Raw genomic sequence first — 27,814 nt, forward strand, 5'->3', positions numbered from 1 at the left:
GAGTAAATTCTACCGTGGGAACTGTAGGTGAGTGTTGAGTTTTCAAAAGTGGTTTAAAGAATTTCTCTTGTTTTCTTTCAAAGGCTTCTTCACCAGTTAGTTTCTGTCTCCGTTTCTTCTTTATCTCTTCCTGTTGTTTAACAACTTTTGAAACTAATTGTTGATGTTCCTTAAACTTTCTTTCTCTTTCTTCGGTATTCATTTTCTGTATTTATTTATTGAAAAATATCATTTAGTATCTCATCTTGTTTCACAACAATATATTTATATTTTCCAATCGTGTGTTTCATATAATTTTCAAATTCTTTTTTACTACATAACGTAGAGCAATTATCTCTCCAAAAATTATTTACATCTATTGAATTTAACTTAAATAAAATAAAAGTATTGGCATTGTTTCTTATTGAGCGTCGAGGGAGTTGAAAATATGATTGACTAAGATATATACAATTACAAGAAGAATGTCTCCCTCTTGTATAGTAGCTATCCATTACTGTTTGGTTTCTCTCATTAACACAATCATCAAAGATGACGAGGTTCTTTTTTGATTTATCTAAATCTTGAGGTGAAGGTATATCATCCGTATTATCACTGAGAATACAAGTTATGGGTTTCGATTTTGATTTCTGTGTATCACAAAATAATTGTATTATATCTTCAATATTATAATCATTCAGTTTGTTTTGAAGTTTAAATAAACCGATAATGTCTTCCTTTTTAAGACCTGCATTAAAACCCTGTGAGAGTAGTTGATACTCGGGTTGAAAACTTGACTTTGTAAAAATTATTAAATTATCATAATCTAAAAAATTAGGACCAAGGAGCATCTTTAAAAGTAAACAGGTTTTCCCACATCCGCTTGAACCAACTATTAGACATCTCAATGAATTTGGAATGTTTTTATGGTTATTAAACTTTATCTTATTTTCCCAAACGGGTAAAAAATCATTCATTTATATATTTGGAAAACAAGTCATCTAACTTTTTTTGAGCTATTTTAGAAACTCTATATTTTATCCTGAGTTCGGGTTTAATTTCAAAATAATTCATTATTTTATTTATATAGTATCTTGTATTAACATTTCCATTAAAATTATTTTGAATAATAAATATCATTAAACCCTTATACATTTCCTCAATACAAAGAGTCTCTTTCCTTGTAAGAAATGGTGTATTATCACCATAATGCTTAACATTCATCTCTCTTATTAATCTTGTAAAGTAATTCATTTTTGGTTCTAATTTAAAAGAGTTATATGTTTTTTTATATTTCTTATTATCATTAATTAGAATATAATCACAGAATAAACATTGTTTATATGAACCCTCATTATTAAGCCCTATTCTATCACAAGCTGGACAATTCTCTAATTTATCATATGGAGAGTCTGGAAATTCTAAATATCCTTCAGAACTTATCATATTTATATAGTAAATTTTTACTTAAACTAAACGCAAGTTTATTCATTAATAAATACAATGTTTCAAAGCACAAAAGACAAATTTCAATCAATCTCTACTTCGGTGGAAGATATAGAAAAATATGTCAAAGATGTTAAATTGAACAAAGATAAATATGGAAATTTTTGGGTAAAACCAGTTATGGAAAATAACATGAGCCCCTCTATTTCATTTAAAGGAAGAGCTCTAACTATACCTGGAAAGACATCCATTAAAGTAAATCTAACAAAAGTTTCTCCTCTACTCCTGGCAATTTATTCAAAGCTTGAAAAAGTGATTGACCACGATACTTTGAAAAAGAATGATAAGACCATTAATAATTCTAGAGGAGACATTTGTATTTTCTTTAATAATCCAAAGGGTGTAGATCTAAGTAAAATGAATGATGTTAATATTTCTGGTGAAATGTCATTTCGTTCTATGATAGTTAGAGATTATTTAAAGATAACTTTTGATATTAAAAATGTAGAGATTGAATCCGTTAATGAAAGAAAGTATATTGGTATAGATGGAAAGGTTTTTTCTGCTAATTAAATATGAGTCATTACAGCAGTGAAGATTTTACTATTTCATTGAACTCGGACGATAGTGATGATAGTATTTCATTGAACTCGGACGATGGTGATGATAGTATTTCATTGAACACAGATGATAGTTATGATACTAATAGTTTGTGCTCAAATGATAGTTATGAGAGTAGCTTTATTGATGACTCTGAGTATGATTCTGAGTATTCATGTGATAGTTATGACTTAGATGATTCTGAGTGAAAAAGTGTTTTAGTTTAAGCACAGCGATATATATAAAACGGAGCTGTAAAGCTCAAAAGTGTTTTATTTTAAGCACAGTGATATATATAAAACACCACGTTTTCTCACGCTATAAATATGGTTTATTGTGATACTTGCGAGAAGGAAGTAAAATATTATAAACAACATATTCTCACTGCAAAACATACATACAACATTTTAAACAAACTTTCCCCTCTTCCACCTGAAACAAAACACTGTTCTACATGTAATAAAAATATCCTCAAGAAAGGCTTCAAAATACATCTTAAAACAAATCTACATTTATCAAATTTTATCACAACTAAAAACTCTGATGGAGCATTCAAAGGACATATTAAAATAAGAGTCTTTAACTTCAAACCTCCTGAACCAGAGTCTATAGTTGATGCTGTAGAAATAGTTAAACCTGCTGTTCAAACGTTGATTGAAAAAACACTAAAGGAAATGAAACCACTTAAATTTTATATGGGAGTAAAATTAGAAATGACAAAGGATGAAGGAGTTATAGATGCACCATACATGAGAACTGAGCCACACTTTATATCTTCATATCAAGATTTTAAAACATCAGGAGTCTATGATGAACTTATTAAACAAGAGCAAGATGTGGATAATTCAATCGTAGGAAGTGGATTCAATATAGGAAAAATTATTTACATAGACATTCATATTCTTAAATCAGATCCTCTAAAAGCTTCTTCTTACATTGATTTACCCAGTGTTATCAAAAATAGAAAAGCAGTTATCAATATCAAAAATAAAGACAATAAATGTTTTCTCTGGTCTATTTTAGCACACTTACATCCTCCACATTTTCATGATGAAAGAGTATCTCATTATAAAAAATATGAGAATACATTAAATACGAAAGATCTAAAGTTTCCGATGACTTTAAATGATATTCCTAAATTTGAAAAGATGAATAATTTATCAGTTAATGTTTATGGTCTAACAGAAACAAACAACATTCAGGTTTTAAAGCTTTCTGACAATTGTAAACAAACTCATATTAATCTTCTATATTTTAATTCAGACGAAAATTCACATTATACATACATCAAAGATATTGCTAAATTAATAAAACCACAAGTCTGTAAGAGAACAAATAAAATATATATTTGTTTGCGTTGTCTTAACTTCTTCAATTCACAAGAAAGATTAGATAAACATTCAAATTATTGTGGCGAACATAAATCAACGGTAATCAATATGCCTAAAGAAGGCTCAAATATCACATTCAAAGATGAAAATAAAAAGATCAAACATCCATTTGTTATATATGCTGATTTTGAAAGTATTTTAGAAAAAATTGATACTGCTTCTCAAGATCCAAAAGAATCATACACAAATAAATATCAAAAACATACTCCTTGTGGTTTTTGTTATTATATCAAATCATCCGTTGGTGATAAATATAACAAGTTAGAGATGTATAGAGGCTCAAATACCCCAGAGGAGTTTGTGAAACGACTAGAAAAAGACTGTGTTCGATTAACCAAGATAATGAGAGAAACCAATAAACCAATGTCCTTAACAAGTAAAGAAAAAAGGGAATTTATAAAAAACAATGTCTGTCATATTTGTGAGGAGAAAATTGGTAAAGGTCTAAAGGTTAGAGACCATTGTCATCTCACTGGTAAATATAGAGGTCTGGCTCATCAAAGTTGTAATATTAATTATCAACTCCCCTCTTTCATTCCTGTCTTTCTTCATAACAACGCTCATTATGATACACATCTATTTATCAAGGAACTCTCAAAGACTTCTGGAAGTATCTCAGCAATTCCAAACACGGATCAGAAATACATTTCATTCACAAAAACAATTCACACATCTCCTATTACTCATATCAGATTTCTTGATACATTTAAATTCATGGCAAGTCCATTGGTTAACTTGGTTCAAAATCTAAAAGAGTTTCCATGTCTTTCAGAGTATTTTTTAGATAAAGATTTTCTAACACAAAAGGGAATTTACCCCTATGACTATATGGACTCATTTGAGAGATTCAATGAAACACAACTTCCTTCAAAAGAAAATTTCTATAACAAATTAAACAACAGTAATATATCTGATAAAGATTATGTACACGCACAAAATGTTTGGGAAAAATATAACATCAGGAATCTTGGCGAGTATCACGATTTGTATCTCAAAACTGATGTGCTTTTATTGGCCGATGTATTTGAAGCCTTTAGATCTGTTTGTCGCACTGGATATGGATTGGATCCTGCTCACTACTACACAGCACCTGGATTGGCCTGGAGTGCGATGTTGAAAATGACAAAACAAGATTTGGATTTGATAACCGATGTTGATATGCTTTTGATGATTGAAAAGGCAAAAAGAGGTGGAATTTCACAAGTCTGCTCGAGTAGATACGCAAAAGCAAATAACAAATATCTTCCAAATTATGATCCAACGAAAGAGAGTTCTTACTTGATGTACTATGACGCAAACAACCTGTATGGCTGGGCAATGTCTCAGGCTCTTCCTTATGGAAAACTTAGATGGGTAAAGGAAAAAGACTACAAAAACGTTTTACAAGATGTATGTATCTCTACACAAAAAGAATTGGATGAAGAAAAAGTTGGTTATTATTTTGAAATTGATTTAAAATATCCAGAGGAACTCCATAACCTACACAAAGATCTCCCATTTGCTTGTGAGAAAGAAAGTCCAAAGAAAGAATGGTTGAGTGATTATCAACGATCGTTTGATATAGGTGAATCAACAGAAAAATTACTTACTACATTATATAACAAGAAAAATTATGTTCTACACCAAAGAAATTTGCGACAATATTTATCAAAAGGTCTAAGAGTAGAGAAGATCCATAGGGTTCTAAAGTTCAATCAAAGTCATTGGTTAAAGGGGTACATTGATTTTAATACACAAAGAAGAACAGAGTCAAAAACAGATTTTGAGAAAGACTTTTATAAATTGATGAATAATGCGGTCTTTGGTAAGACTATGGAGAATGTGAGGAAAAGACAAAATATCAGATTATCAACATCTTGGGAACAAGCATCAAAATTAATTAATAGACCGAGTTTTACTCGAGCTGAGGTCTTTACTGAGAACTTTTGTGCGATCCATTTGATTAAAGAGAGTATTGAAATGAACAAACCTATTTATATTGGGACAACAATTCTTGATTTATCAAAGTCATTAATGTATGATTACTTTTATAATAACTTGAGGAAGAAATATCAAAATGATGTTAATCTACTTTATATGGATACAGATAGTTTTATTTTGAAAATTAATACCAACGATGTTTATTCAGACATGAAAAGAGACATTAATATCTATGACACGAGTAATTACAGTCCAGAGAGTGAGTTGTTCTCTTCTAAAAATAAAAAGGTGATTGGAAAGTTCAAGGATGAATTAGGAGGAAATGTCATGAGTGAATTTGTGGGATTGAGGTCTAAGGCTTATGCTTATAAATACATTGTGAATAACGTTGAAAAAACTGATAAGAAATTAAAAGGTGTAAAGAAAAATGTCATTAAAGAAACAATAAACTTTAAGGATTATTATAACTGTTTAACAACAAAGAAAGAAGAGTTTAGAAAGATTAATGGAATAAGAAGTTATAAACATCAATTATATTCAGAAGAGGTGAATAAGAAAGCATTGGGGGCTTTTGATGATAAGAGGTTTATTTTAGAAAATGGAATTGATAGTCTCCCTTATGGTTATATAAGTATATAAGTGATAAGATATATATAAGTGATAAGATATATATAAGTGATAAGATATATATAAGTGATAAGATATACATAAGTGATAAGATATATATAAGTGATAAGTTAAAAAGGGGGGGTTGGGGATTTTAACGGGCTACCGCCGCCTTTTTTACTATTATATAAATGATAGAACCAAGTATCAACCAGACTAAAGAGTGGAGGTGTAATCAACCTTGGTATATAAATGGAAAACATAATGAATGTGAAAAATATCAAATAGGTATAATTGAAAAGGCAACTGGTAAAAAAATTCACAAAACAAATAAGAGAATTAATTTAAATACCGGTGAATTGGGTAAAAAAGATGGAAATATTTTTGAGTGGACGGAAAACTTTGATGGTTGTCAGGAAAATATATACTTTAATTTAAAAATGGTATGTGGCACTGGAGGTGCTCAAACAAGAACATTGAGGGAGGTTTACCATTTTATCTTAGCTCAGTTAAAATATCTTAATAAAGAACCAAACTCAATCATCTTTTTTGTTAATATATTAGATGGTGAAGAGAGTGGCAAGAGAATTAAATTATTTCCCACGCATAAACAAATATTTGTAGGGTCGTTGTTTGAGTGGGTTATATTCACCAGATGATATTAAGAGTAAAAGGTTAAAAGGTCCATGAGGTCAGAAGGATCACAGGTGTTTAAGTGGTCTAATGAATAAGGATAACATGTCAAAAGGTTAGAAGGTTCGTAAAGAACAGGGTGAGAGAAATATAGGTGTTTAGGGGCAATGAGGGAGGGAAAGAATTAATATGGAAGTGAATGGGTCAATGTTTGAGTGGGTCAAAGATTAAGCTGCCAGATGATATGTAGAAGAAGGATGATAGGTCTATAAGAGAAAACAAATATTTGTAGTGTTTGAGTGGTCTAATGAACAACATTAAGGATAGGTACTGTAGTGAAATCGTATCCGTACTGAACCCGGGTGGGGATGCTCGCTGCTCGCTGTCATTGTTGTCCCCACTAGGGGCGTGACTATAAGACCCGTTGCTGTGTCAGTGCTCCGAGACTTCTCCCTTGTGACATGTTACATCGGTAGCCTCGTTAATGGTACGCCTTTATAGAATATCTAGCTTGCTTGCATTGACTGATATGAATGGCTTTATGAGATGTCGCATCGTATGCTTATTGTGTATTTCTACTTACAGGAATGATGTGATGATCTAAATGCAATTAAACCAAACCGTTGGACTAAAAGTTGTGCGGACCTGAATGGTTTTCCACAACACTTAATTGCATTTAAGATCTGCTGACATGGCTGGCAACAAGACGTTGACGGTGTCCATTTTCAGCGCCGACCCACAAGCCACGGACGGAGGCTTGCAACTCAAGCACTGGCTCAAGCAACTGGAGCATCTCTTTAATGAGCCTGATACCGCTCCGACGCCTGCCGCGAAGCTGGCAATATTACACTCAAAAATCGACTACCGGGTCTACCACTCGGTCGCTCAATGCACGACGTATGATCTTACCGTCGCGGAGCTCAAGCGGCTTTATATAAAAGAAAAAAGCCCTGTGTATGCGCGTTATTTGCTGCAGACGCGACGGCAGCAACCCAACGAGCCTATGGATCATTACGCCCAGGAGCTCCGGCAGCTCATGCTGGACAGCGCCCAGCCACGGACTCCCGAGCAGGCTAAAGATGATCGACTTTTAGATGCCTTCATAGCAGGGGTCTCCTCTCAGGAACTACGTCTCAAACTCTTGGAGAAGACCGACCTGACCTTCGCTACGGCGGTTGAGCAAGCGACGGTGTATACTGAAGCGCGGATGCAATCGAACGCCTATGATCGCACGCGCCTTTTGGCGGGCACCTCACTACACGCCCGGCCGGAGAGGACCACTGACGAGGACGTGGATCCGCCTGCTGAACTCCGGGATGCTCCGGAGGATGACCCTACCCTGACAGCTGCCGTTACGACCAGCAGACCCAAGGCCTTGCGCGGGGCCGCATGTTTTTTTTGTGGAGGGCCTCGTCATGCCCGAGTCGTGTGTCCGGCACGTGACGCTATTTGCCATTTGTGCTCGCTAAAGGGACATTACGCGAAAGTGTGCAAGAAATCGGCACGCGGCTCGCGGCCCTTCGACTCGCGCAGCCGCGGTCGCGCAGGCGCGGCAACCTTGAACGGGCTTGTAGCAGAACCCACGAGCCCAGCGCCTTACCCGTCTTCGAAGGGGAGGGCCTCTCGCTGCGGCCCGCTGGGCGCTCAGACAACCTTGACTGGCGCCACCGGAAAGCCACCACCGTCTCATTCTCCATCGGGGACAAAGGCCGCGTCCTTGGCCAAACCTCGAGCCACGCAAGGGAAGAAACAGCTTTCGAATACTACGGAAGCCTGTTGTCAAAGCGACCAAACGAAAAAGGCGATTTCGAATACTACTACGGAAGCCTGTTGTCAAAGCGACCAAACGAAAAAGGCGATTTCGAATACTACGGAAGCCTTTTGTCAAAGCGACCAAACGGAAAAGGCGATTTCGGCTACAACGGAAGCCTTTATCTGCCAGGAGTGTCAAAAGGCGATGTCAAATACTACTGAGGCCTTTTCTCATCGGATTTTGAATCGCGAAACACCGGAATGCTGGGGAAAGCCCTCTGATGACGATAATGGATTCCCCATGGTCAACGCAGACTCCGGTCACGATCGCAAAACTGCTGCTGGTGTAGGATCCACCCGCGAGGCTGGTCCGACCCATTCGGGGGGCTCAGTCCCGCTCCCAGCTGCCTCGTCTGGCCTGGCTCAAGCCCTTATTCCCCTTATGGTTGAGGGCCATTGTGTTCAGGCCTTGGTGGACACCGGATCTACGGATAGTTTTATCGACCAGCGACTTGTGCTCAGGCATGGATGGCGGATCGGGCGGTCTACACGACGGATCTTCATGGCATCCCAGGGACTCCGGCTTAGCACAAAAGGGGAATGCCGATTGAAACTAGTGCTAAAGGGACGGGTTTTCCCTGATGTACACCTTATGGTTTTACCCGCATTATGTGCCGATATTCTGCTAGGACACGATTTTCTTAAGCTGCATGGACGTCTGGTAATGGAGTTCGGTGGGCCTGACACTCTTGTTGTGGGGACGGACGACGCGCTAACGGTGTGCGCCCTAGCGCAAATGGACGTCCGTCCGCTTTCGCTGTTCCCCAATCTAACCTCCGACTGTACCCCTGTCGCGGTAAAATCGAGACGCTACTCCCGCGCGGACATGCAATTCATTGCGGACGAAACGACTCAGCTCTTGAAAGACGGCATCATAGAACCTAGTAGGTCACCGTGGCGTGCCCAGGTCTTAGTGGTGCGCAGTGAGGCCCATCGCAAACGCATGGTAATCGACTATTCCCAAACGATTAACCGCTTTACACAGCTGGATGCCTACCCCCTTCCGGGGATGGACGCGCTAGTGCAACAGGTGTCCCAGTATTCGGTCTATAGTACTCTCGATCTCCGTAGTGCGTACCACCAGATCCCTATCTCTAGGGCGGATCGTATCTATACCGCTTTCGAGTCGGGGCAGCGGTTGTACCAATTTACACGATTGCCCTTTGGGGTGACGAACGGGGTCGCTTGTTTCCAGAGGGCCATGGATGACCTCGTTGCGCGGGAGCACTTAACCGATGTTTTCGTCTACCTCGATAACCTTACGGTTTGTGGATATGACCAAGGGCACCATGACGCTAATCTGAAGCGCTTCCTTGAGGTCGCGCAACGGTATCACTTAACTATGAACGAGGATAAGTGCCGATACTCCCTACGCACCATAGATCTTCTGGGGTACACCGTGACCCATGGCTCTGTCTCTCCGGATAAGGAACGTCTGCGACCTTTGCTCGACATGGCCCCTCCCTGCGATCGGGCTTCCCTGAAACGCGCCCTTGGGCTGTTCGCCCATTACTCCAAATGGGTGCAAAATTTCTCCGCGAAACTTCGCCCCCTTGTGGCCTGCGACACCTTTCCCCTGTGTTCGGCCGCATTGACGGCCTTTGAAGGACTTAAGACCGACATCGCCCGAGCCGCCGTAGCAACCATTGACGAGAGCGGCTCGTTCGTCCTCGAAAGTGACGCCTCGGATCAGGCCATCGCGGCGACCCTCTCCCAAGGGGGACGTCCCGTGGCTTTCTTTTCACGGACTCTTACCTCCGCTGAGCGACGGCACTCGTCCGTTGAAAAGGAAGCGTATGCGATCGTCGAGTCTATTCGGCGATGGCGCCCGTACCTCCTCGGGCGGAGCTTCCAAATCATCACGGACCAGCAAAGCGTTGCGTTCATGTACGACACCTTACACGCCCAGCGCATTAAGAACGAGAAAATCACTCGCTGGCGTATCGAACTCGCCGACTTCTGTTACACCATCAAATATCGCCCAGGGAAGGATAACCAGGCCGCCGATGCCTTATCGCGCCCCACTACATGTGCTGGTATCACCTCGTTGGAGGGCCTACGGGTGCTGCATGCTACTGCGGGCCATCCCGGCGTAACGCGTTTCGCTCATTTCGTGCGGAGTGGGAATCTCCCTTACTCGATTGACGATATCCGCCGTATCTGTCGCGACTGCGCTATCTGCGCGGAAATCAAACCGCGTTTCTATAACCCCCCTATGGGGACTCTGGTGAAGGCTACACGCCCGTGGGAACGCTTGGCGATGGATTTCAAGGGCCCTTTGCCGGTGTCGAGCGGCTCTCGCTATCTGCTCACTATCGTTGATGAGTACTCACGATTCCCCTTTGCTTATATGTGCGCGGACATGACTGCTGCCACGGTGATGCGTTGCTTACAGAACTTGTTCTCAATGTTCGGTTACCCGGCCTATGTCCATACCGACCGGGGTGCAGTCTTCTTGTCTCAGGAGGTGCGCGGCTATCTGCTCCAAAACAACGTTGCGTCTAGTTACACCACGCCGTATAGACCCCAGGCTAATGGGCAGATCGAACGCTTCAACGGGATTATCTGGAGGGCCGTCATGCTCCATCTCCGGACCCACGGCCGGGGCCTCGATAAATGGGCTTGGTCGCTACCTGCGGCGTTGAACTCAATCCGGGCACTCCTGAGTACGGCAACTAACCAAACTCCCCACGAGCGTCTTTTCCACCACCCCAGGAGCTCGGGGTGTATACGGTCTTTGCCCAGTTGGCTCGCTGGGCCCGGGCCGGCCTACCTTAAACGGGCAGTTCGCGCGAGCAAGTACGACCCCCTTGTGGACAAAGTGCAGATTCTCCAGGCTAATCCTGAGCATGCTCGTGTGATGACGTCTGATGGTCGTGAGACTACTGTCTCCGTTCGTCATCTTGCCCCTTGCGGGGTCGACGACCTTAGTAGGGAATCGGACGGACCAGTCGAACCCGTCTATGAGACTATGACCTCTCCCGACGCTCCCATCGCCGACAGTCCACCGACCCTCCCCCCGTCGAGACTGCCCGGGTCCGACGACTTGGCGTTACCCCCTTCATCACCCGACCCTGTTGACGCCTCTGACACCGGGGATACAGGGTTACGAGACGCCGTACCCGGGGAATTTCGAACGCGTGCTGGCAGAGAAATTCGCCGCCCGGCCCGCTACGGTTGGGCCGACTAATACTCCGCGCCCATGCTGACGCTCACTCGCTTTTAGCCGCGCGGCCGTATAATTCTGACGGGGGGTGAATGTAGTGAAATCGTATCCGTACTGAACCCGGGTGGGGATGCTCGCTGCTCGCTGTCATTGTTGTCCCCACTAGGGGCGTGACTATAAGACCCGTTGCTGTGTCAGTGCTCCGAGACTTCTCCCTTGTGACATGTTACATCGGTAGCCTCGTTAATGGTACGCCTTTATAGAATATCTAGCTTGCTTGCATTGACTGATATGAATGGCTTTATGAGATGTCGCATCGTATGCTTATTGTGTATTTCTACTTACAGGAATGATGTGATGATCTAAATGCAATTAAACCAAACCGTTGGACTAAAAGTTGTGCGGACCTGAATGGTTTTCCACAACAGGTACTACAGACAAAAGGTTCATAAAGATGAGGGTGGGAGAAATAGAGGTGTTTATGATTTTTGAAAAAGACAAGGGGGTAAATGACATTAGATAGGGATTTCCCATGTTAAACGGAGGTGTCCCAGAAGCAACATTATTACACTACTGATATATATATAGTACGGGCATGCCCTAGTATATATAATGCTAAAATATAATGCTAATCTATCTATAATTCCACTAATCTCTGTGTGTGTGTATGTTTGTATGTTTGTTTGTGACCGCTGTTTCTCGACAACCACGGGTCCGATATACTTGAAACTTGCCAGGTATATTGCTGGGGACCCGAGGATGTGCCTTTTCAAGGTTTCATATTAATCGGACAAGTAGTTACCGAGCTATGTCCAAAAAACGATTCAACCAATCAGAGAGCAGCGAGTTATCACGTGTGCCGAACGTGGCGAACAGACTCTGCCTCGGACGGCACATTTGAGAGCGTATTCATTTATTTCACGTTGGCAAACTATGTTGGCGTTAAACTATGTTTTAAAACTAATTAAAACTAATTTGCGAATAATCGTAACTGCGATTCGTAACTGCCGTTCGCTTTGGCTTTGCGAATGGACCAAACCATTTCATGTAAATAGAGGGGGTGGTTCTGTGGTCGTTGCGAATGGACCAAACCATTTCATGTAAATAGAGGGGGGGGATTGTCACCGTACTCGCAAGCCGTTCGCTTTGGCTTTGCGAATGGACCAAACCATTTCATGTAAATAGAGGGGGGGGATATAATTTTAGATATATATATAGTACGGGCATGCCCTAGTAATATATAATGCTAAAAGATTGATGGCATGTTTTTTGGATTGAAGGTGTTTTTTATAATTATTTTTATATTCATGTTCGCAAACATTGCAACATGTAACAATCATTTTATAATAATAGTTTTTTGTACAAAAAAAGCAAATTGTTTTTGAAATTATAATTTTTTGGGGTTTTTTTTGGAAATTTGGAAATTTGAGAAAAACCTAATTTTTTTGAAAATAAATTTTCTTTAGGAAAAAAAATGTTTTTTTTAGAAAATTATTTTTTGTCTACTTTTGCTTTTTTAGAAATTTTGGAAATGTAAATTTTTTTACATTTTTTTTTTTTTTACATTTTTTTTTTTTTAAATAGAAATTTTTAGAAAATCGGAAAAATCGGAAAATCTGGAAAATCGGAATTTTGAAAAGTTTTTCCTATGTATGATTGTGGTCTACCTACGTATTTTTGATATCGTATTTTTTTTATATATTTTTGATTGTTGATATCGACCTACGTATTTTTTCCTACACCCTCCCACGTATGATTTAATTAATTAATTAATTATTTTCTTCAATTAATTGGTGTTGGCTTCGCGGTTAGGGTGCCGGCTTGGGATCCTAGGATCCTGGGTTCGAATCCCGGTCAATCGCTAAATTAACACCAGGGGGGTTGACTCAGCCTGTCATCCTTCCGAGGTTGGCAAATTGAGTACCAGCTTGCTGGGATAAATGATCCCGGTGTGTACCCCGGTTTAGAATAGGTACACCGTATCCCTGCGCATCGTAAGAGGCGACTAAGGGTTGGCGCCAGGAAGGGCATCCGGCCATAAAAACATTGCCTCAAACAGGGAACCATGATCGTCATGGGGCCCGCAAGGCTAACCCCTGCTCTAGCGGGGAAAATGGCCTTAAAACGATCATTCATTCATTTCATTCAATTAATTAATTTTGAGGGGGCTGATCCAGGATCAGCATTTCTTATCTACTCACAGCTCCAACAACTGCATGGGACCCCTTACAGTTCGGCCATAGAGTAATTCAAATGGTGAGAACCCAGTACTTGCCTGGGCAACCTCTCTGTAGGCGAATACGACTGCCTGCAGGTATCGGTCCCAGTCACATGGTCTCTCTTGACACATCTTTTTCAGCATGCTCTTCAAAACTCCGTTAATCCTTCCTCCGCTGTCAATCAAAACTCCACTGTCAATGGACTGTGCAGTCCATTGCATCTGGGGTTGTATGTTGGTGTGAAGAGTTGCTTCATTGCAATGAGTCAGCAAACTTCTTTCATCAGGTCCGAGGTTAACTGTGTACCTCGGTCACTCAGTACTTCTTGTGGGAATCCCACTCTGGTGAAGACCTCCAGCAGTGCTTCCACGACTCTCTCCGTCTCAATCTTGGGTAGTGCAACTGCCTCAGGGTACCTGGTGGCGTAGTCCATGATAGTCAGGATGTACCCGTTACCCTTGTCGGATACCGGGGACAATGGTCCAATTAGGTCCAGAGCCACTCTGCCAAACGGCTCCCCTATCAAAGGCATGGTCCACAGTGGTAGCTGGAGACCCTTCCCTAAGGAACAGTCCTCTGGCAGATGTCGCATGACCTCCAGAATCTGCTCACATCACTGGTAATCCTGAGCCAATATAAACTGCTGGTGATTCTATCTGTCTCCTTTGCTCTGAGATGCCCTCTGACAATTGACTCGTGCGCCAACTTCATCACTGCCTTGGTCAGAACGATGACTTGCTTCACCTCAGTCATGCCAGTTGTGTAGATGAGGTGTAGCACACCCTTGCAGATTTCAAGTCGGTACTTGCTCCTGTCCCGCACCTGATGACGTCTGTCATCTTGCGCACTCTTCCACAACTTCTGAAGTGAGCCGTCCTCCTTCTGAGCTTGCTTGAGCTCTTGCACTGTCACATTTGGAATATCAGACTGTGACACCTTCAGTGGCTTGATGTCGGTCTTGTTACGCTTGGCTTGCGCCCTGGTCACCGCTGCCTGTGCCAGTTGCGGAGTCCAATCCAAGTCTGGATTGTTGGCCTCTCGTGCCCCTGGTACGTTGCCGATCACAAGATCACAGAGGGGGTTCTTCAGGCACATTGCCTCGACTTCGCAGACATAGTATGGTGTATCCACACAGATCTTGGCCACTGGATAGCGATGCAGTGTACTGTCAATCAGCTTGCAGGAGTAGACCTTTCCAGTCATCTGGTTGGTCGTCACCAGAGCTTGCTTTACTGCAGCACCGGTACATCCTGAGTCTTGCAGTACTGTCAACTTGTGTGAGCCTACGAAGCCTTCACTCACGGTAAGGATGCCGTTGGTGGTTTCCTCGCAACTGCTGAATACCACTGGTGTTGCTTAAAGCTCTCCTCTGTTAGCCTGGATCACGTCAGGACACTTTTGCAAAGCTGATGCAGACTCTTCTTTTGGCTCTGCCTTGGTCATATTATCCTTCCTCCTGAAATCACAGTGTGCTGCACTGGCGGCCTTCTGCTGCAACCTCATCTGGGCTGCCTTCAGTCGACATTCAGCCATCATGTGACCCCTCTTATGACAAAAGAAGCACTCTTTGCCGTTCTCGTTGAATCGACCTTTCTCCAGCTGGGGTTGATCAGACTTCTGCAAAAAACTGCCAGGCCTCAGCTTTGGTGGAAAATCTTTATTTTTGGCTAACTTCCCAGTGATACCTGTACCATGGGCTTCCATGTAATGCTTCGCTAAGGTTGCCATTGCCTCTGCATTCTGAGGCACCCTCCCACGTATGAACAGAACCATCTCCATTGCACACACACTGAGGAACTGTTCACGAACCAATAAGGCCACAAGTGCTGCAAAGCTGGTTTCACACTTAGCCATCACTGTCCACTGTGTGAGGCACCGTCTCAGACGTGCCACAAATTGCAATACAGTTTCACCTTCATCACGCTTCATCTCCCTAAACTTCCGGCACAGTCCTTCTTCTGTTAGTTCGTATCTCTTTAACAAGATCATTTTCAACTCGTCCTAGTTGTTCGCTTCCTCTAGCGACATGCTGGTGTAGGCCTGAAAAGCCAGCCTTTCCTGTCAATTGTGGGCTGAGACTGACTGCCCACTCACCTCCCTCCCACTGCTGACTTGCAGCGAAATGCTCAAACCTCTCCAAGTATGCGTCAATCTCATCACGTTTCTCATCGAAGGTCGGGAGTTTTGGTCTGTTAGCTTTGACCCGCACATCACTTGTCATAAGTGCAATGCGAGCAAGCACAGCTGCTTCTGATTCAAACTGAATTCTCGCAAGTTCAATCCTTATGCTTGCTTCTTCTTTATGTGCTTCACGGTTAGCTTGCTCCTTACGTTATTCACGGTCATCTTTTTTCGCCTTGCATTCTCTAATCCTTTCTTCTTTTGCAGCTGCTTGTTGTTCCCTGACAAACATCAGTAGTGCCTCCTCCTTTAGTCCGAGTCGCTCACCCCGTTCAATCCACTTGTCAAACTCCATGACTTATGGGTAGGTAGTGCAGTTTAATCACCGTTCACAATTACTACACAGTCACTGTACTCACTGCCCAGTGTTGTTCACTTACTGTCGTTTTAGTGACACTGTAGACTTGCCTGTTACCACTAACAGACTGCTGCCTGGCTCGCCAATGTAAAGGGTTTCGGTCGTTCGACCGTGGAACTTGTTAGCCGGTGTCTGTGACTTGTGGGCATGCTACAATGAACACGACAGCACTTGCAGTAATTAATCAATGAACTGTATGGAGTCCCTGTTCTCTACTCTTGTTGTGTTTCCTTCTCTTTCCCCCTCTTGTCTCCCACTCCCTTTATTATACGTTTCATGTGCGTTTCTGTTTATGTTTTTATGGGTTTTATTTGTTAGCTGTTACACAAGCCTCGACTTTGTATACAAAATAAATAAACATTCAATTTCTTTGTCGGAAAGAGTATGTGAACCTCCAGGTTAATCAGCTCAATTATGGGGGGTTTGGCTGACCCTGCCCCATATGAAAAAGATAAACTTTGTTCGTCAACTTCAGAGTCTGGTCTTCACCACACAGGTTTGTGGAAGCATGTCATGCCTGAGGAGCTCAGAAAAAGAGTTCTCAATGCTCATTGGTCTGGAAAGGGTTACAAACCCAATCAATAGTGTACAAATGAAGGAAAATAGTGTACAAAGGCAGATAGTGTACAAATGAAGGAAATTCAACACAATTGTTACTCTTTCTAGGAGCAGTCATCCAACGAAAATCACTACAAGAGCAAGGTGTACAATAGTCCAGGAGGTAACAAAAAACCCCAGAGTAACGTCTTCAGGTCTCTCTTGCATTGGTTAATGTCAGTGTTCATGAGTTCACCATTAGGAGAACACTGTACATGAATGGTGTGCATGGGAGGAAGGCAAGGAGGAAGCCACTGCTCTCCAAGAAGAACACTGCCACCCCAATGTTAAGTTTGCCAAAGACCACCTGGATGATCCGGAAGGCTATTGGAAGAATTTTCTGTGGGCAGATGAAAAACTTTAGTTTAAATGAGAAACGTTGTTTGGCGAAAACCAAACACCGCATTTCAACAAAAGAACCTCATCCCAACCACGAAGCATGGTGGTAGTAGTATCATGGTTTGGGGCTGCTTTGCTGCCTTTGGCTTGCCATCATTGACGGATTGTACCAGCAAATTCTACAGGAGAATGTCAGGGCATCCGTCTGTGAGATGAAGCTGAGCACAAAGTGAGTCATGCAGCAAGACAACGATCCCAAACACACAAGTAAATCTACAACAGAATGGCTGAAACAGAAGAGATATTGCATTTTGGAATGGCCATGTCAAAGTCCAAACCATAACCTAACTGAAATGTTGTGGCAGAACCTGAAGCAAGCAGTTCATGCAAGAAAGTCCAAAAGATCTCTGAAATGAATTAAAGCAGTCTGCAAGGAGGAATGGGCCAAAATTCCTCCAAACCGATGTGCAGGACTGATAGAGTTACAGGGAAAGTTTTTTTTTGAAGTTATTGCTGTTCAAGGAGGTGCCATCAGTTACTGAATGTAAAACTTCACGTACTTTTTCTGACAAAGAAATTAAATGTTGGATCATTTTGCTCAATAAATAAATGTAAAAGTAGATTTTTTGTGTGCTATTAGTTTAATCAATACCTCTTTATATATTATTAGAACATAGATGAAGACCTGATCACATTTTAGGTCAAATTTATGCAGAAATACGGGATATTTTTAAGGGTTCACAAACTTTTTCTCACTACTGGAGCAATCAATATCGTTAGCAATGATGCTGCCACCACGATGCTTCACAAAAGGGATCGTGTTAGAAGGGTGATGAGCTGTGCTCAGTTTCTGCCAGACGTAGCACTTTGCATTCAGGCCAAAAAGTTCAATTTTCGTCAAATCAGACCATATAATCTTTTGCCTCATGCTCTCAAAGTCTCTCTCATGCCTTTTTGCTCCAGGCGTGCTGTTATATGCATGTTCTCAGGAGTGGCTTCCATCTGAACACTCTCCCATAAAGCCTAGATTTGTGAAATGAGAGACTGTTGTTCTTCCGGCAGGTTCTCCCATCTCAGCCAAGGAACTCTATAGTTACGTCAGAGTGGTCATTGGGTTATTGGTCACCTCCCTGACCAAGGTCCTTCTTGCCCCATTGCTCAGTTTTGTCGGAAGGCCAGATCTAGGAAGAGTCTGGGTAGTAACATATTCCTTCCATTTCCTAATGATGGAGCTCACTGTACACTTGGGTACTTTCAACACTTTTAGAATTGTTTTATAGATATACGCCTCCTCACAATTCTATCTTGGAGTTCTCTGGACAGTTCCTTGGACTTTATGGTGGAGTTTTTGCTCTGACATGCAGTCAACTGTGAGCCCTTACAATGAAAGTTGTTTCTTTCGAAATAATGTTCAATCAATTGAACTGGTAGACCATAAAGCGAGCTGTTACATGCATCCAATCGGCTGGTAACAAACGAGTGCACAAAAACGAGTGTAGCTTGCTTCGTAAGATAGTTCGGAATTTGTCCAGTGCATCTAATTGCTGCAGTGGCAGAGCAGCAAGCATTCTTCATTTGTTCTTTCATGGTTAGATGACAATCGATGACAACACAAGGTTTCTTGCATGGACAGTGGGAGACACGTCGACCTCACCAACCTCTACGTTCAGTGCATGAGGGTCAAATTTTTATATATAGTTTGATTATTAGTTAAATTCAGCATCAAGTGTTATTCTTTGCGGCTTTTTAAAAAAAGTTTGAAATGCATTGTTTAGACATCTTAAAAACATCGATTTATTGATATCAATAATACAATTCCGCACTCAACAAATGGCGCTGGACAACCTTAGGAACCGTATTGAGCCTTACCTACTACTGATGATATTCCTCTGTAGTTCTTGCCGATCAAACGTAGCGAGTGCACACAATCCACCATACACAGCCACATTGTTTGGGGACAGCATCTGTCAATGAATCGAAGAATCTACATCAGCACCAATGTGATTGATAAAGCACTTATAATAAATAATAAATCAGCACCAAAAATAAACTCCTTCGCCTTTTAAGCAATTCACAAATTGCATGCCTCAGGAAAGTCACAGTGATCAAAAGAAGCCAGGAGGAAGAACTTCGCCGCTTGTTTGTACTTCTTTGTGGCAAGTTCAGCGAGACCTGTGGACACACATCAGAAGGTAGTTTACCCTGCACTGCTAGGGCAGATAACTGGGAGATTGCCTTAACGCAACGTGCACACCAGTGTGCACCAGAAGCAAACAGTGGTAAACAAAATGGTGTGCATATACCTGCGGCACACTTGAGTCGTGTAACGACTGCCATCTGTTGGCTGTCTCTGTCTGTACGCTGTGGTCACATGAGTGAACAGAGAGCAAAAAAAGTCAGAACAAACACGGGTATTGGCAAGTGTCGTAATAACGTCCTTAAAATGAAACACAAACACACCTCTGCTATCTCCGGAGTTGTTTCAGCCTTGCTCACGTAGCTAAGAACATGAGACCAGTTCTGCAGGTACACGCTCACCTGGAGGGCACAAGATGGCATGAGATTATGGTGTAGCAATTCAAAAACAACAGTAAAACAGAACATGGTGTTATTGAAATTTGTTGAAATTCACATGCAGGAACGGCTCCAGATCAGGTTGTGATCCAGCAATGGTCTGGCCATTGAGAGAGGGTCTGGACATTAACAGAATCCTTAACCCACAGTAATCTCTGACTACATAGTGTCTCTCTTGGCTATTGTCTCCTCCGATTTGACAGGCCTGAACCCCACCTTGGAGGCGTAGCTACACTTTACATCAATAACAATTTATTTTATCACTGTCCTTCTGCTGATTTGACAAGTCCCAACCCCAGAAGTACATTTAGCTGCAACTTCCCCTCCACTCCACTCCCATCCCTTTTTTGTCTGCGTGTTGTATCGTCCTCCAAACAGTGATGACTTTATCTATATCTCCACATATCTCCAATATGGACCAACTTTTATCCACTAATTTATTTAGTTTTATCCACTTTTATCGCCCCTTTGGATTACCACATCTTTGGGCCACTTGAGGAGGCATTTAGTGGAACCATTTTCCAATCCGACAAAAAGGTCGAAGAGGCAGTGCACGAATGGACTACACAAGTACCCAAAATATATATTTTTTCCGAGATGAATCCAGGCCTTAGTAAAGCGATGGAAAAAATGCCTCCATTAACAATGACGTTAGTCTGGGATGGATTTAACACTTGTTTCCTCCTTAAGGAAGAGGAAAACACCTCGGGATGTGCCCCCATTCTGTAAGAAAAAGGTTGTTAAAGAGTCAGAAGCGTTGGACACAGTTCCAGCATTAACTGATCAGATATCGATGAGTAATCAATATGAGTTACTGGGGAATGAGAATGTAGATTCTCTGCTTGTAGAGGACTCGGACCCTCAGATTATTATGGACGATGTGCACACGGCCTTATCTGGCTACCTCCAGATAAGGCCGAAATCCAAACTGCCTTAAATCCTTGTGCGGATGATGACAAGTTGGGTCGAGACTCAACTAGGGGAGAAAAGGACCAAAATTAGATTCCACAGTGTCCCAACTTACCTAACGACGACCTTTCAACCCTAATAGTCGTTGTGCCGGCTTCCTTAGAAAGCATTCCCAAGGAGAAATGCCAGATTGTCCAACATGTTGCGGAAACTCCCCTCCCCCCCCCCCCCACATTACCCGAGGATCCAGTGAGACCCGCCCCTCAACCTGCTCCTGCAGTAATAGTGCAGGCTGACACCTGCACACCACAGATTACTCCAGTGTCTCGGGAGCCAATGATCACAAATTTCCCGGATAGGACCTCTGACATGTCTGAGGAGCAATCCTATGATATTTTAGAGTTCCCTACATCGAATGAATTTGATGTTTCACCAACTGAAATTCTTCATTTTCTCAACCACGCCTTCAGAAAAAGACACAACGTTATTAAAGATTATTTTTCTGATCTGCATGGGTTTATTAATACGGCGAGGAGCATTATCCGCCGGCCTAGCGATTACCACTTCAAGGAACCTGTGTAGCAGGCTAAAAAAAGTATATTGTTAAAGCAAAAGGGGAGGTGAATTAAATGATTTTTGGTAGCCTAAACATTAATGGTGGTGCAAGCCAGCTACGTAAACTCCAGGTGGTAAATCTGGTATTACAAAAAAAGCTAGATGCGGTGTTTTTGCAGGAAACCCATACTATTCCGACAGCTCATGCGGAACGGAACCGAATGATAAAAAGAACAGGTTTTTTTTAGCGATTCAAATTCCTGTACTGTGGGAGATGCGTTTCTGCTGAACATTCATTTTTATCCATCACAGCTATCTTTCCAAGGTATAATTCCAGGACATTTTGCTTCCCTGGAATTTTGTGCTAACAATATCAATTTTACTTGACTGAATGTGTATGCCCCTGCAAATAGTACAGACCGACAGGCGTTTTATGCCAGATTAGGATCTTACATAAGGCAAATTGACTTACAAAGGTGCATTATAATGGGGTGTGATTTTAACTGCACTCTGCAACCTAATCTTGGCCGTAATGGTGCAGAACCCCATCCCGGACAGGCCGAATTACTGGCTACGTTAGTAAGAAACTTTGACTTCCATGATCTTTGGCGGCTACAGAACCCCACTACACATCAATTTACTTGGTGTAAGACTGCCAATAACCGGGTGTCCTTAGCTAGGCTCGACCGGTTTTACGTCAATTCGCCTTTCATAAACCTCTCTCCTACTACAGGAATTTTTCCTTCTGACTTCTCAGATCACCACCTAATTACTTTGAGCTACCACAGACGTGTTCCCCAATCGCCACTCGTTTTGAAAACTTAACGTCGCAATTTTGGACAACACCTCATTTAGGGATGCTTTTTAAAATGTATGGTCCATTCTGGTAAATTCTAAGGACCACTTTATAGACCAGGCGACTATGGTGGGACAACACAAAGGCCCAAATCCAGAGTTTTTGCCAACAATTTTGCTTCTTAAATACAAAAGAGGAACGTAGAAAAGTTAGTTTGGAAAAACAAATTCTGCAGATCTAAACACATTTAAAGATTCATTCTTCCCCCCAACAAAAGCTGAGACTGCGGGAAAAGAAAGCTTTCCTTAATAACGTAATTGAGAACCAAACTCGTGGAGCCCTTACAAGACTGTGGTTTCAACATCTCAATTGCCTGGACACACAAACTCGGTTCTTCTTCGATTTTGAATCTAAGGTTCCTCACCCCTATATTACCACCTTGAAACGTCTGGATAACTCCATTATTACTCACCCCAAAGAAATCAAAGTGGAAGCTAAACTCAATTTCTCCAAGCTTTACAAAGCAACAGAGGTTGATCTAAATTCTAAATGGTGTCTCCAATTTGTTTGACGGCATTAACTCCCTAACCCCAGAGCAAACGTCAAGCCTGGAAAAAACACTCACACTCAAGGAACTCTCTACTGCTCTCAAGAGCCTTGGAAAAGGGAAATCACCCGGTCTTGATGGACTGCCATGAGAGTTCTTTGAACTTTTTTGGGACTTGATTGGGCCTGAACTGCTTTCAGTCCTCCAAGAGAGCCTCATGAGAAACAACCTCCCATTGAGTTGCAGAAGAACAGTACTTACCTTGCTCCCCAAGAAAGCTGACTTCATTTCCCATTGGAGACCGGTATTGTTACTTTGCACCGACTATAAGATTTTTTCCAAAGCCATTCCTTTGTGCCTTTCGCCCTTTCTAAAGGACATTGTAAATGTGGATCAAACCTATTGTGTTCCGGGTCGTAATATCTACGATGACATTTCTGTCATTCGCGATGTTATTAATGTTTGCGACATGTATCATGAACGCGTTGGTCTTGTTTTCTTGGATCAAGAAAAGGCATTTGATTTTGTTTCTCACAGATATTTGTTTGAAGTATTGCAACAGTTTGGATTTGGCCCCTTTTTCACCCCTCAGCCCAAATTGGGCTAAGGGGTATTGTCGTCACGGGCGTTGTCCGGGCGTCCGTCAACTTTTGGTTTCCGTCAATTTCAAGGAGATCGGCTTGTCCGATTAAATCCATTTTTGCAGTGTGTGTTGGGGTTGAGTAGAGGAAGGTTCCTTTCGAAAATGGGCGCGCTGCGATTTTCAATATGGCCGCCACGACAGCCATCTTGAAATTGGTTTCCGTCAATTTCGCGCAGAACGGCTTGTCAGATTAAATCCATTTGTACAGTGTGTGTTGGAGTTGAGTAGAGGAAGGTTCCTTTCGAAAATGGGCGCGCTGCGATTTTCAATATGGCCGCCATGACAGGCAGCTTGAAATTGGTTTCCGTCAATTTCGAGCAGAACGGCTTGTCCGATTAAATTCATTTTTGCAGTGTGTGTTGGGGTTGAGTAGAGGAAGGTGCCTTTCGAAAATGGGCACGCTGCGATTTTCAATATGGCCGCCATGACAGGCATCTTGAAATTGGTTTCCGTCAATTTCTAGCAGAACGGCTTGTCCGATTAAATCCATTTTTGCAGTGTGTGTTGGGGTTGAGTAGAGGAAGGTTCATGGGTGTGCTGCGATTTTCAATATGGCCGCCACGGCAGCCATCTTGATATTGGTTTCCGTCAATTTCGAGCAGAACGGCTTGTCCGATTAAATCCATTTTTGCAGTGTGTGTTGGGGTTGAGTAGAGGAAGGTTCATGGGCATGCTGCGATTTTCAATATGGCCACCACGGCAGCCATCTTGAAATTGGTTTCCACCATGCATGGGCTGAGGGGTTACGCCTGCTTTGCGGTTCTATTTATTCTGGTCTGGAAAGCACTGGCTGCGCCCAGAAAGGTTGAACCTACCAGTATCTGAGGGTGGCCAAGGGATAGTCAACATAAAGTGCCGAATCATGGCCTTCCGTATTTAGACGATTTGGCAGTTCTTGCATGAGCCTTTGTTGTATTGGAGAGACCTTGCTGACTGTATCCTGTCTCATGTGGGGGATTTTGGTTATGCTAAGGAACTTTTTCAAATGGACCTAACCAGGGTTGATTCATCCTCACTGCCTTCCTTTTACCAAAGTATGATAAATGTTTGGCAAGCCTTTTCCTGGTCCCGGGACTTTACCATGTATGAGCAGTCAATGTTCTTAAGTGAGCCACTGTTTCACAACATACTTTTCGATGGCTTTGATAATAGCAGGGCCTTCATTCAAAAATGTATCAATGCTTCAATAACCAAGGTATGCCACCTTAAAAGTAATGGCAATGGAACATGGTTAAGTGCTGCTGCTCTTGCATCAGCGACCGGCATTAGGTCCTGTCGTAAGTTAGAAAGGGGCTTAAAAGCAGTGCTTAGTGCGTAACGTACTTTCCAAACTCGGTGGAATTGTCCGGTACCTCCTTCCGAGCTGAGCCTTTCCCATTTTCCAAATCTTCACTTATCTGCTTCTGCCAGCTTGGAACCATTCAATTTCAGTTGCTCTTTTTCTTTTTCCAGCAACAACCGTAAAATTCAGTACTTGCAATGTCTAAAAGCCCTTTTTCCTTCCCTGTCCACCCCTGCACCTTGTAAGTGGTCCACACTCCTGCCACATACCCCTCCTTTCTGCCCTAGTTGGGGATGGTATTACAAGAAACCTGTGACTAAACGTGCTGGCAATCTCTAATGGAGAATCGCACACTGGATACTGCCAACAAACTCACTCATTCACCGCTTTTCAGAAGCGATAAGCGAGCAGTGTGCTTTTTGTGGACAAGCTGAAACATTGTCACACACATATGTTCGGTGTGACCGACTAACCTCCCTATTCATAAAAAGTGCTGTTTTCACGCCTTTCACTTGGTTTTAGCTTCCCAATATATATGTATGGTCCAAGTGATCCTCGCAGCCTTCCTAAGGCAATTCCAGCAAATTTCCTTATTTCTCAGGCCAAGCTGGCAATTTAGAAGACTATAATGTCTAAATTAAGGGTGTAGTACTGGTGAACAGGTGATTTTTTTTTTTTTTTTTTTTAAAGCTGAACAGTTTCCTTATAGTCTTATAAACAAGAATCATGCTATTAGAGGTCATAGAAGTACCCCTAAATATTGAAAAATTCAAATTTCAATTCAATTCAATATAATATTTTGCATTTTGCATGCATGAAATTTGTTATAACTTTAATTTGCATCATTCTTTTGGGCTGAAATTGGGACAGGATATTCAGAATATCACTTCCTTTAAAATGATGAAGGCTTTTGTTTATAGGAGTAGCCATTGTGGATTTATTGAAGGACAACCAAGTTTTATCTGGTAATTGGCATAATTAGCTAATTAGTGAACATTTGACATAATTTCACAAAATCCTCTCATCAGGTAGTAGAGTAACACATCTATATATATAAAGTAGAGTTGGCCTCTATCTATGATCTCTAAGATCTCGAGAACCCGTGGACGGATTTGCGAGCGGAAAGTACTGTTCGACTCGGGATGGTCCCAGGAATGTCACGGAGACATAAACATTTAAAAAATTTCGGGTTTTAAAATTAGCGTAGCAGAAGCATTGCCGGCGCAGAAGCGGCAGAAGAGAGAGGGATTCGAAGGGAGGGAGCGCAGCGCTTCTAGCGCTTCTGACTACAGCACACCTTAAAATTAAAAAAACTTCGGGTTTTAAAATTAGTGTGTTACGCGTAATTAGTGCTAGCAGAAGAGGGAGGGAATCTAAGGGAGGGAGCGCAGTGCTCCCTCCAGCGCTTCTGTTAGCGTAATTAGCGTATTTCGGAACGTTAACCACAGACTAACGTCTACCGTCTACAACACCACTACCGTCTACCGGACCGCCTGCAACCCCACTTCCATTAACCAGCCCGCCGGCAACCCCACTACCGTCTACCAGGCCACCTACAACACCGGTAACAGGTGAGTTAACAATATTAACTTACAAAATATGTTAAGTGTTCAAGTTTTTGTAAATTTGCATCATTTAACAAGCCGCAATTTTACATTGTCAATTAAACCACCCAACCCCACTACCGTCTACTAGCCCGCCTACCAGTGTTCACAATAATCATAATTTTTAGAATTATGTATCCCGATAACGTCTGCCAGCCCGCATACACTCTCCACTACGCCCAGTTTTGACTTGCGCATTTTTTTTTTTACTACGCCGCTGAACTATTGTTGCTATAATCTCTGCTTAACTTAAGGCAGTTAAATTTAACATTTATGGTTATTGTTCACTTCAGATATGCCAAGAAAGAGGCCAGCTCTCGGACGCAATACGGCTGCCGCCAAAAGATTCCGTGCTGCGCGGGAAGCAGAACAGCCAGAGCAACGGCAAGTACGACTTGATGCAAATCGCCGTCGCAACGCCGCAGCTCTACAGACTTCACAAGCACGAGCCAGTGAGACCGTCGAGCAACACCGTCACTCCAATAGCATGGCCTTCACCTATGACCGCGGTAACCCAGTGAATTTTGCAAATGTTGGACAAATGAACGACAAGTGCAGGCATTGTGCAGCTATGAAGTTTAATGGAGAGACAAAAGGGGTGTGCTGCAGTGATGGCAAAGTCATCCTTACCCCTTACCCAGCCCTACCACCATTTCTCAATGAGCTCATCTCTGGTACAGATGCCACCAGCAGGCACTTCCTTGCCAACATCAGAAGGTTAGCGTAATTAGCGTATTTCGGAACGTTAATTTTTCAACTTCATTATTCGGAATCAGTACGTCCCAGAGAACCTTCGTAACGTTAATTTTTCAACTTCATCCGATTGACATGGGACCAACGGCATGTGACAAAGAGTGAAACATACAGGCTACATTTATTTGACGACAATGAGTTCCGACTTCCGACCTCGGTGGGATGACAGGCTGAGTCAACCCCCCTGGTGTGAAGGGGGAGGAGGAGGGGAGGGGGAAGAGAAGGGGAGGGGAACGAGGGGGAAGGGGATGGGAGGGGGGGAGGGGAGGGGGAAGGGGGAGGGGGAGGGGAGGGGGGGGAGGGGAAAGGGGGGGAGGGGGGAGGGGAGGGGCCCTTCTTCCCCTGGGCACCCCCGCACCCTTCCCTCCCCCCTTCCCCTCCCCCCTCCCCCCTCCCCCCCATTCCCCTCCCCTCCTCTTCCCCCTCCCCTCCTCCTCCCCCGCTTCCACCTCCCCCCTCCCCCCCGTTCCCCTCCCCTCCTCTTCCCCCTCCCCTCCTCCTCCCACTCCCGTGCAAAGCCGGGTACCTCTGCTAGTGTATAATACATGTACCAAGTTTTGTGTGAAAAGAATGATAGGTGACATAGAAGATAGAAGTAGAAATGTGTTCTTTGTTTTTCCTTGTTTTTTATTGACGGTCTAATTTATGCAAATTATATGCATGTAATATGACAAAGAAGCGTTGAAACTGGTCTGAGTTAAAGCCAAGATTATATCTTTCAAGAAAAACTGAAAATTAGATACCTCTCAAAGGTACCTATGTAGTTTTCTCAATTTTTCACCAGTACTACACCCTTAAAGAATGATTTGTACAGCACGGACTTTTAAGTGACTGTAAATGGTAACTTTTAAGGCACTTTGTGAAATCCGTATAAAACTCGAATTTTACTGTTGCTCTCATTCCAGTC

The 27,814-nt window shown here is 42.5% G+C and overlaps 1 protein-coding gene across 4 annotated transcripts in view; it reads right to left on the reverse strand.

The window, feature by feature from the left end:
• LOC137424547 (COP9 signalosome complex subunit 1) overlaps positions 1-27,814 on the reverse strand; it is a 124,091-nt gene that overhangs the window by 50,027 nt on the left and 46,250 nt on the right. For all 4 annotated transcript variants that reach the window (XM_068112116.2, XM_078775572.1, XM_068112114.2 and 1 more), the window contains 4 exons: positions 19,705-19,782; positions 19,548-19,605; positions 19,331-19,416; positions 19,114-19,208 (listed from right to left, as the gene is read on the reverse strand). In XM_068112116.2, coding sequence (XP_067968217.1) covers positions 19,114-19,208; positions 19,331-19,416; positions 19,548-19,605; positions 19,705-19,782 — 317 coding nt within the window. The remainder of the gene's footprint in view (positions 1-19,113; positions 19,209-19,330; positions 19,417-19,547; positions 19,606-19,704; positions 19,783-27,814) is intronic.

Source organism: Myxine glutinosa, chromosome 4, assembly GCF_964187855.1.
Source record: "Myxine glutinosa chromosome 4, kmMyxGlut1.1, whole genome shotgun sequence".
NCBI lineage: Eukaryota > Metazoa > Chordata > Myxini > Myxiniformes > Myxinidae > Myxine > Myxine glutinosa.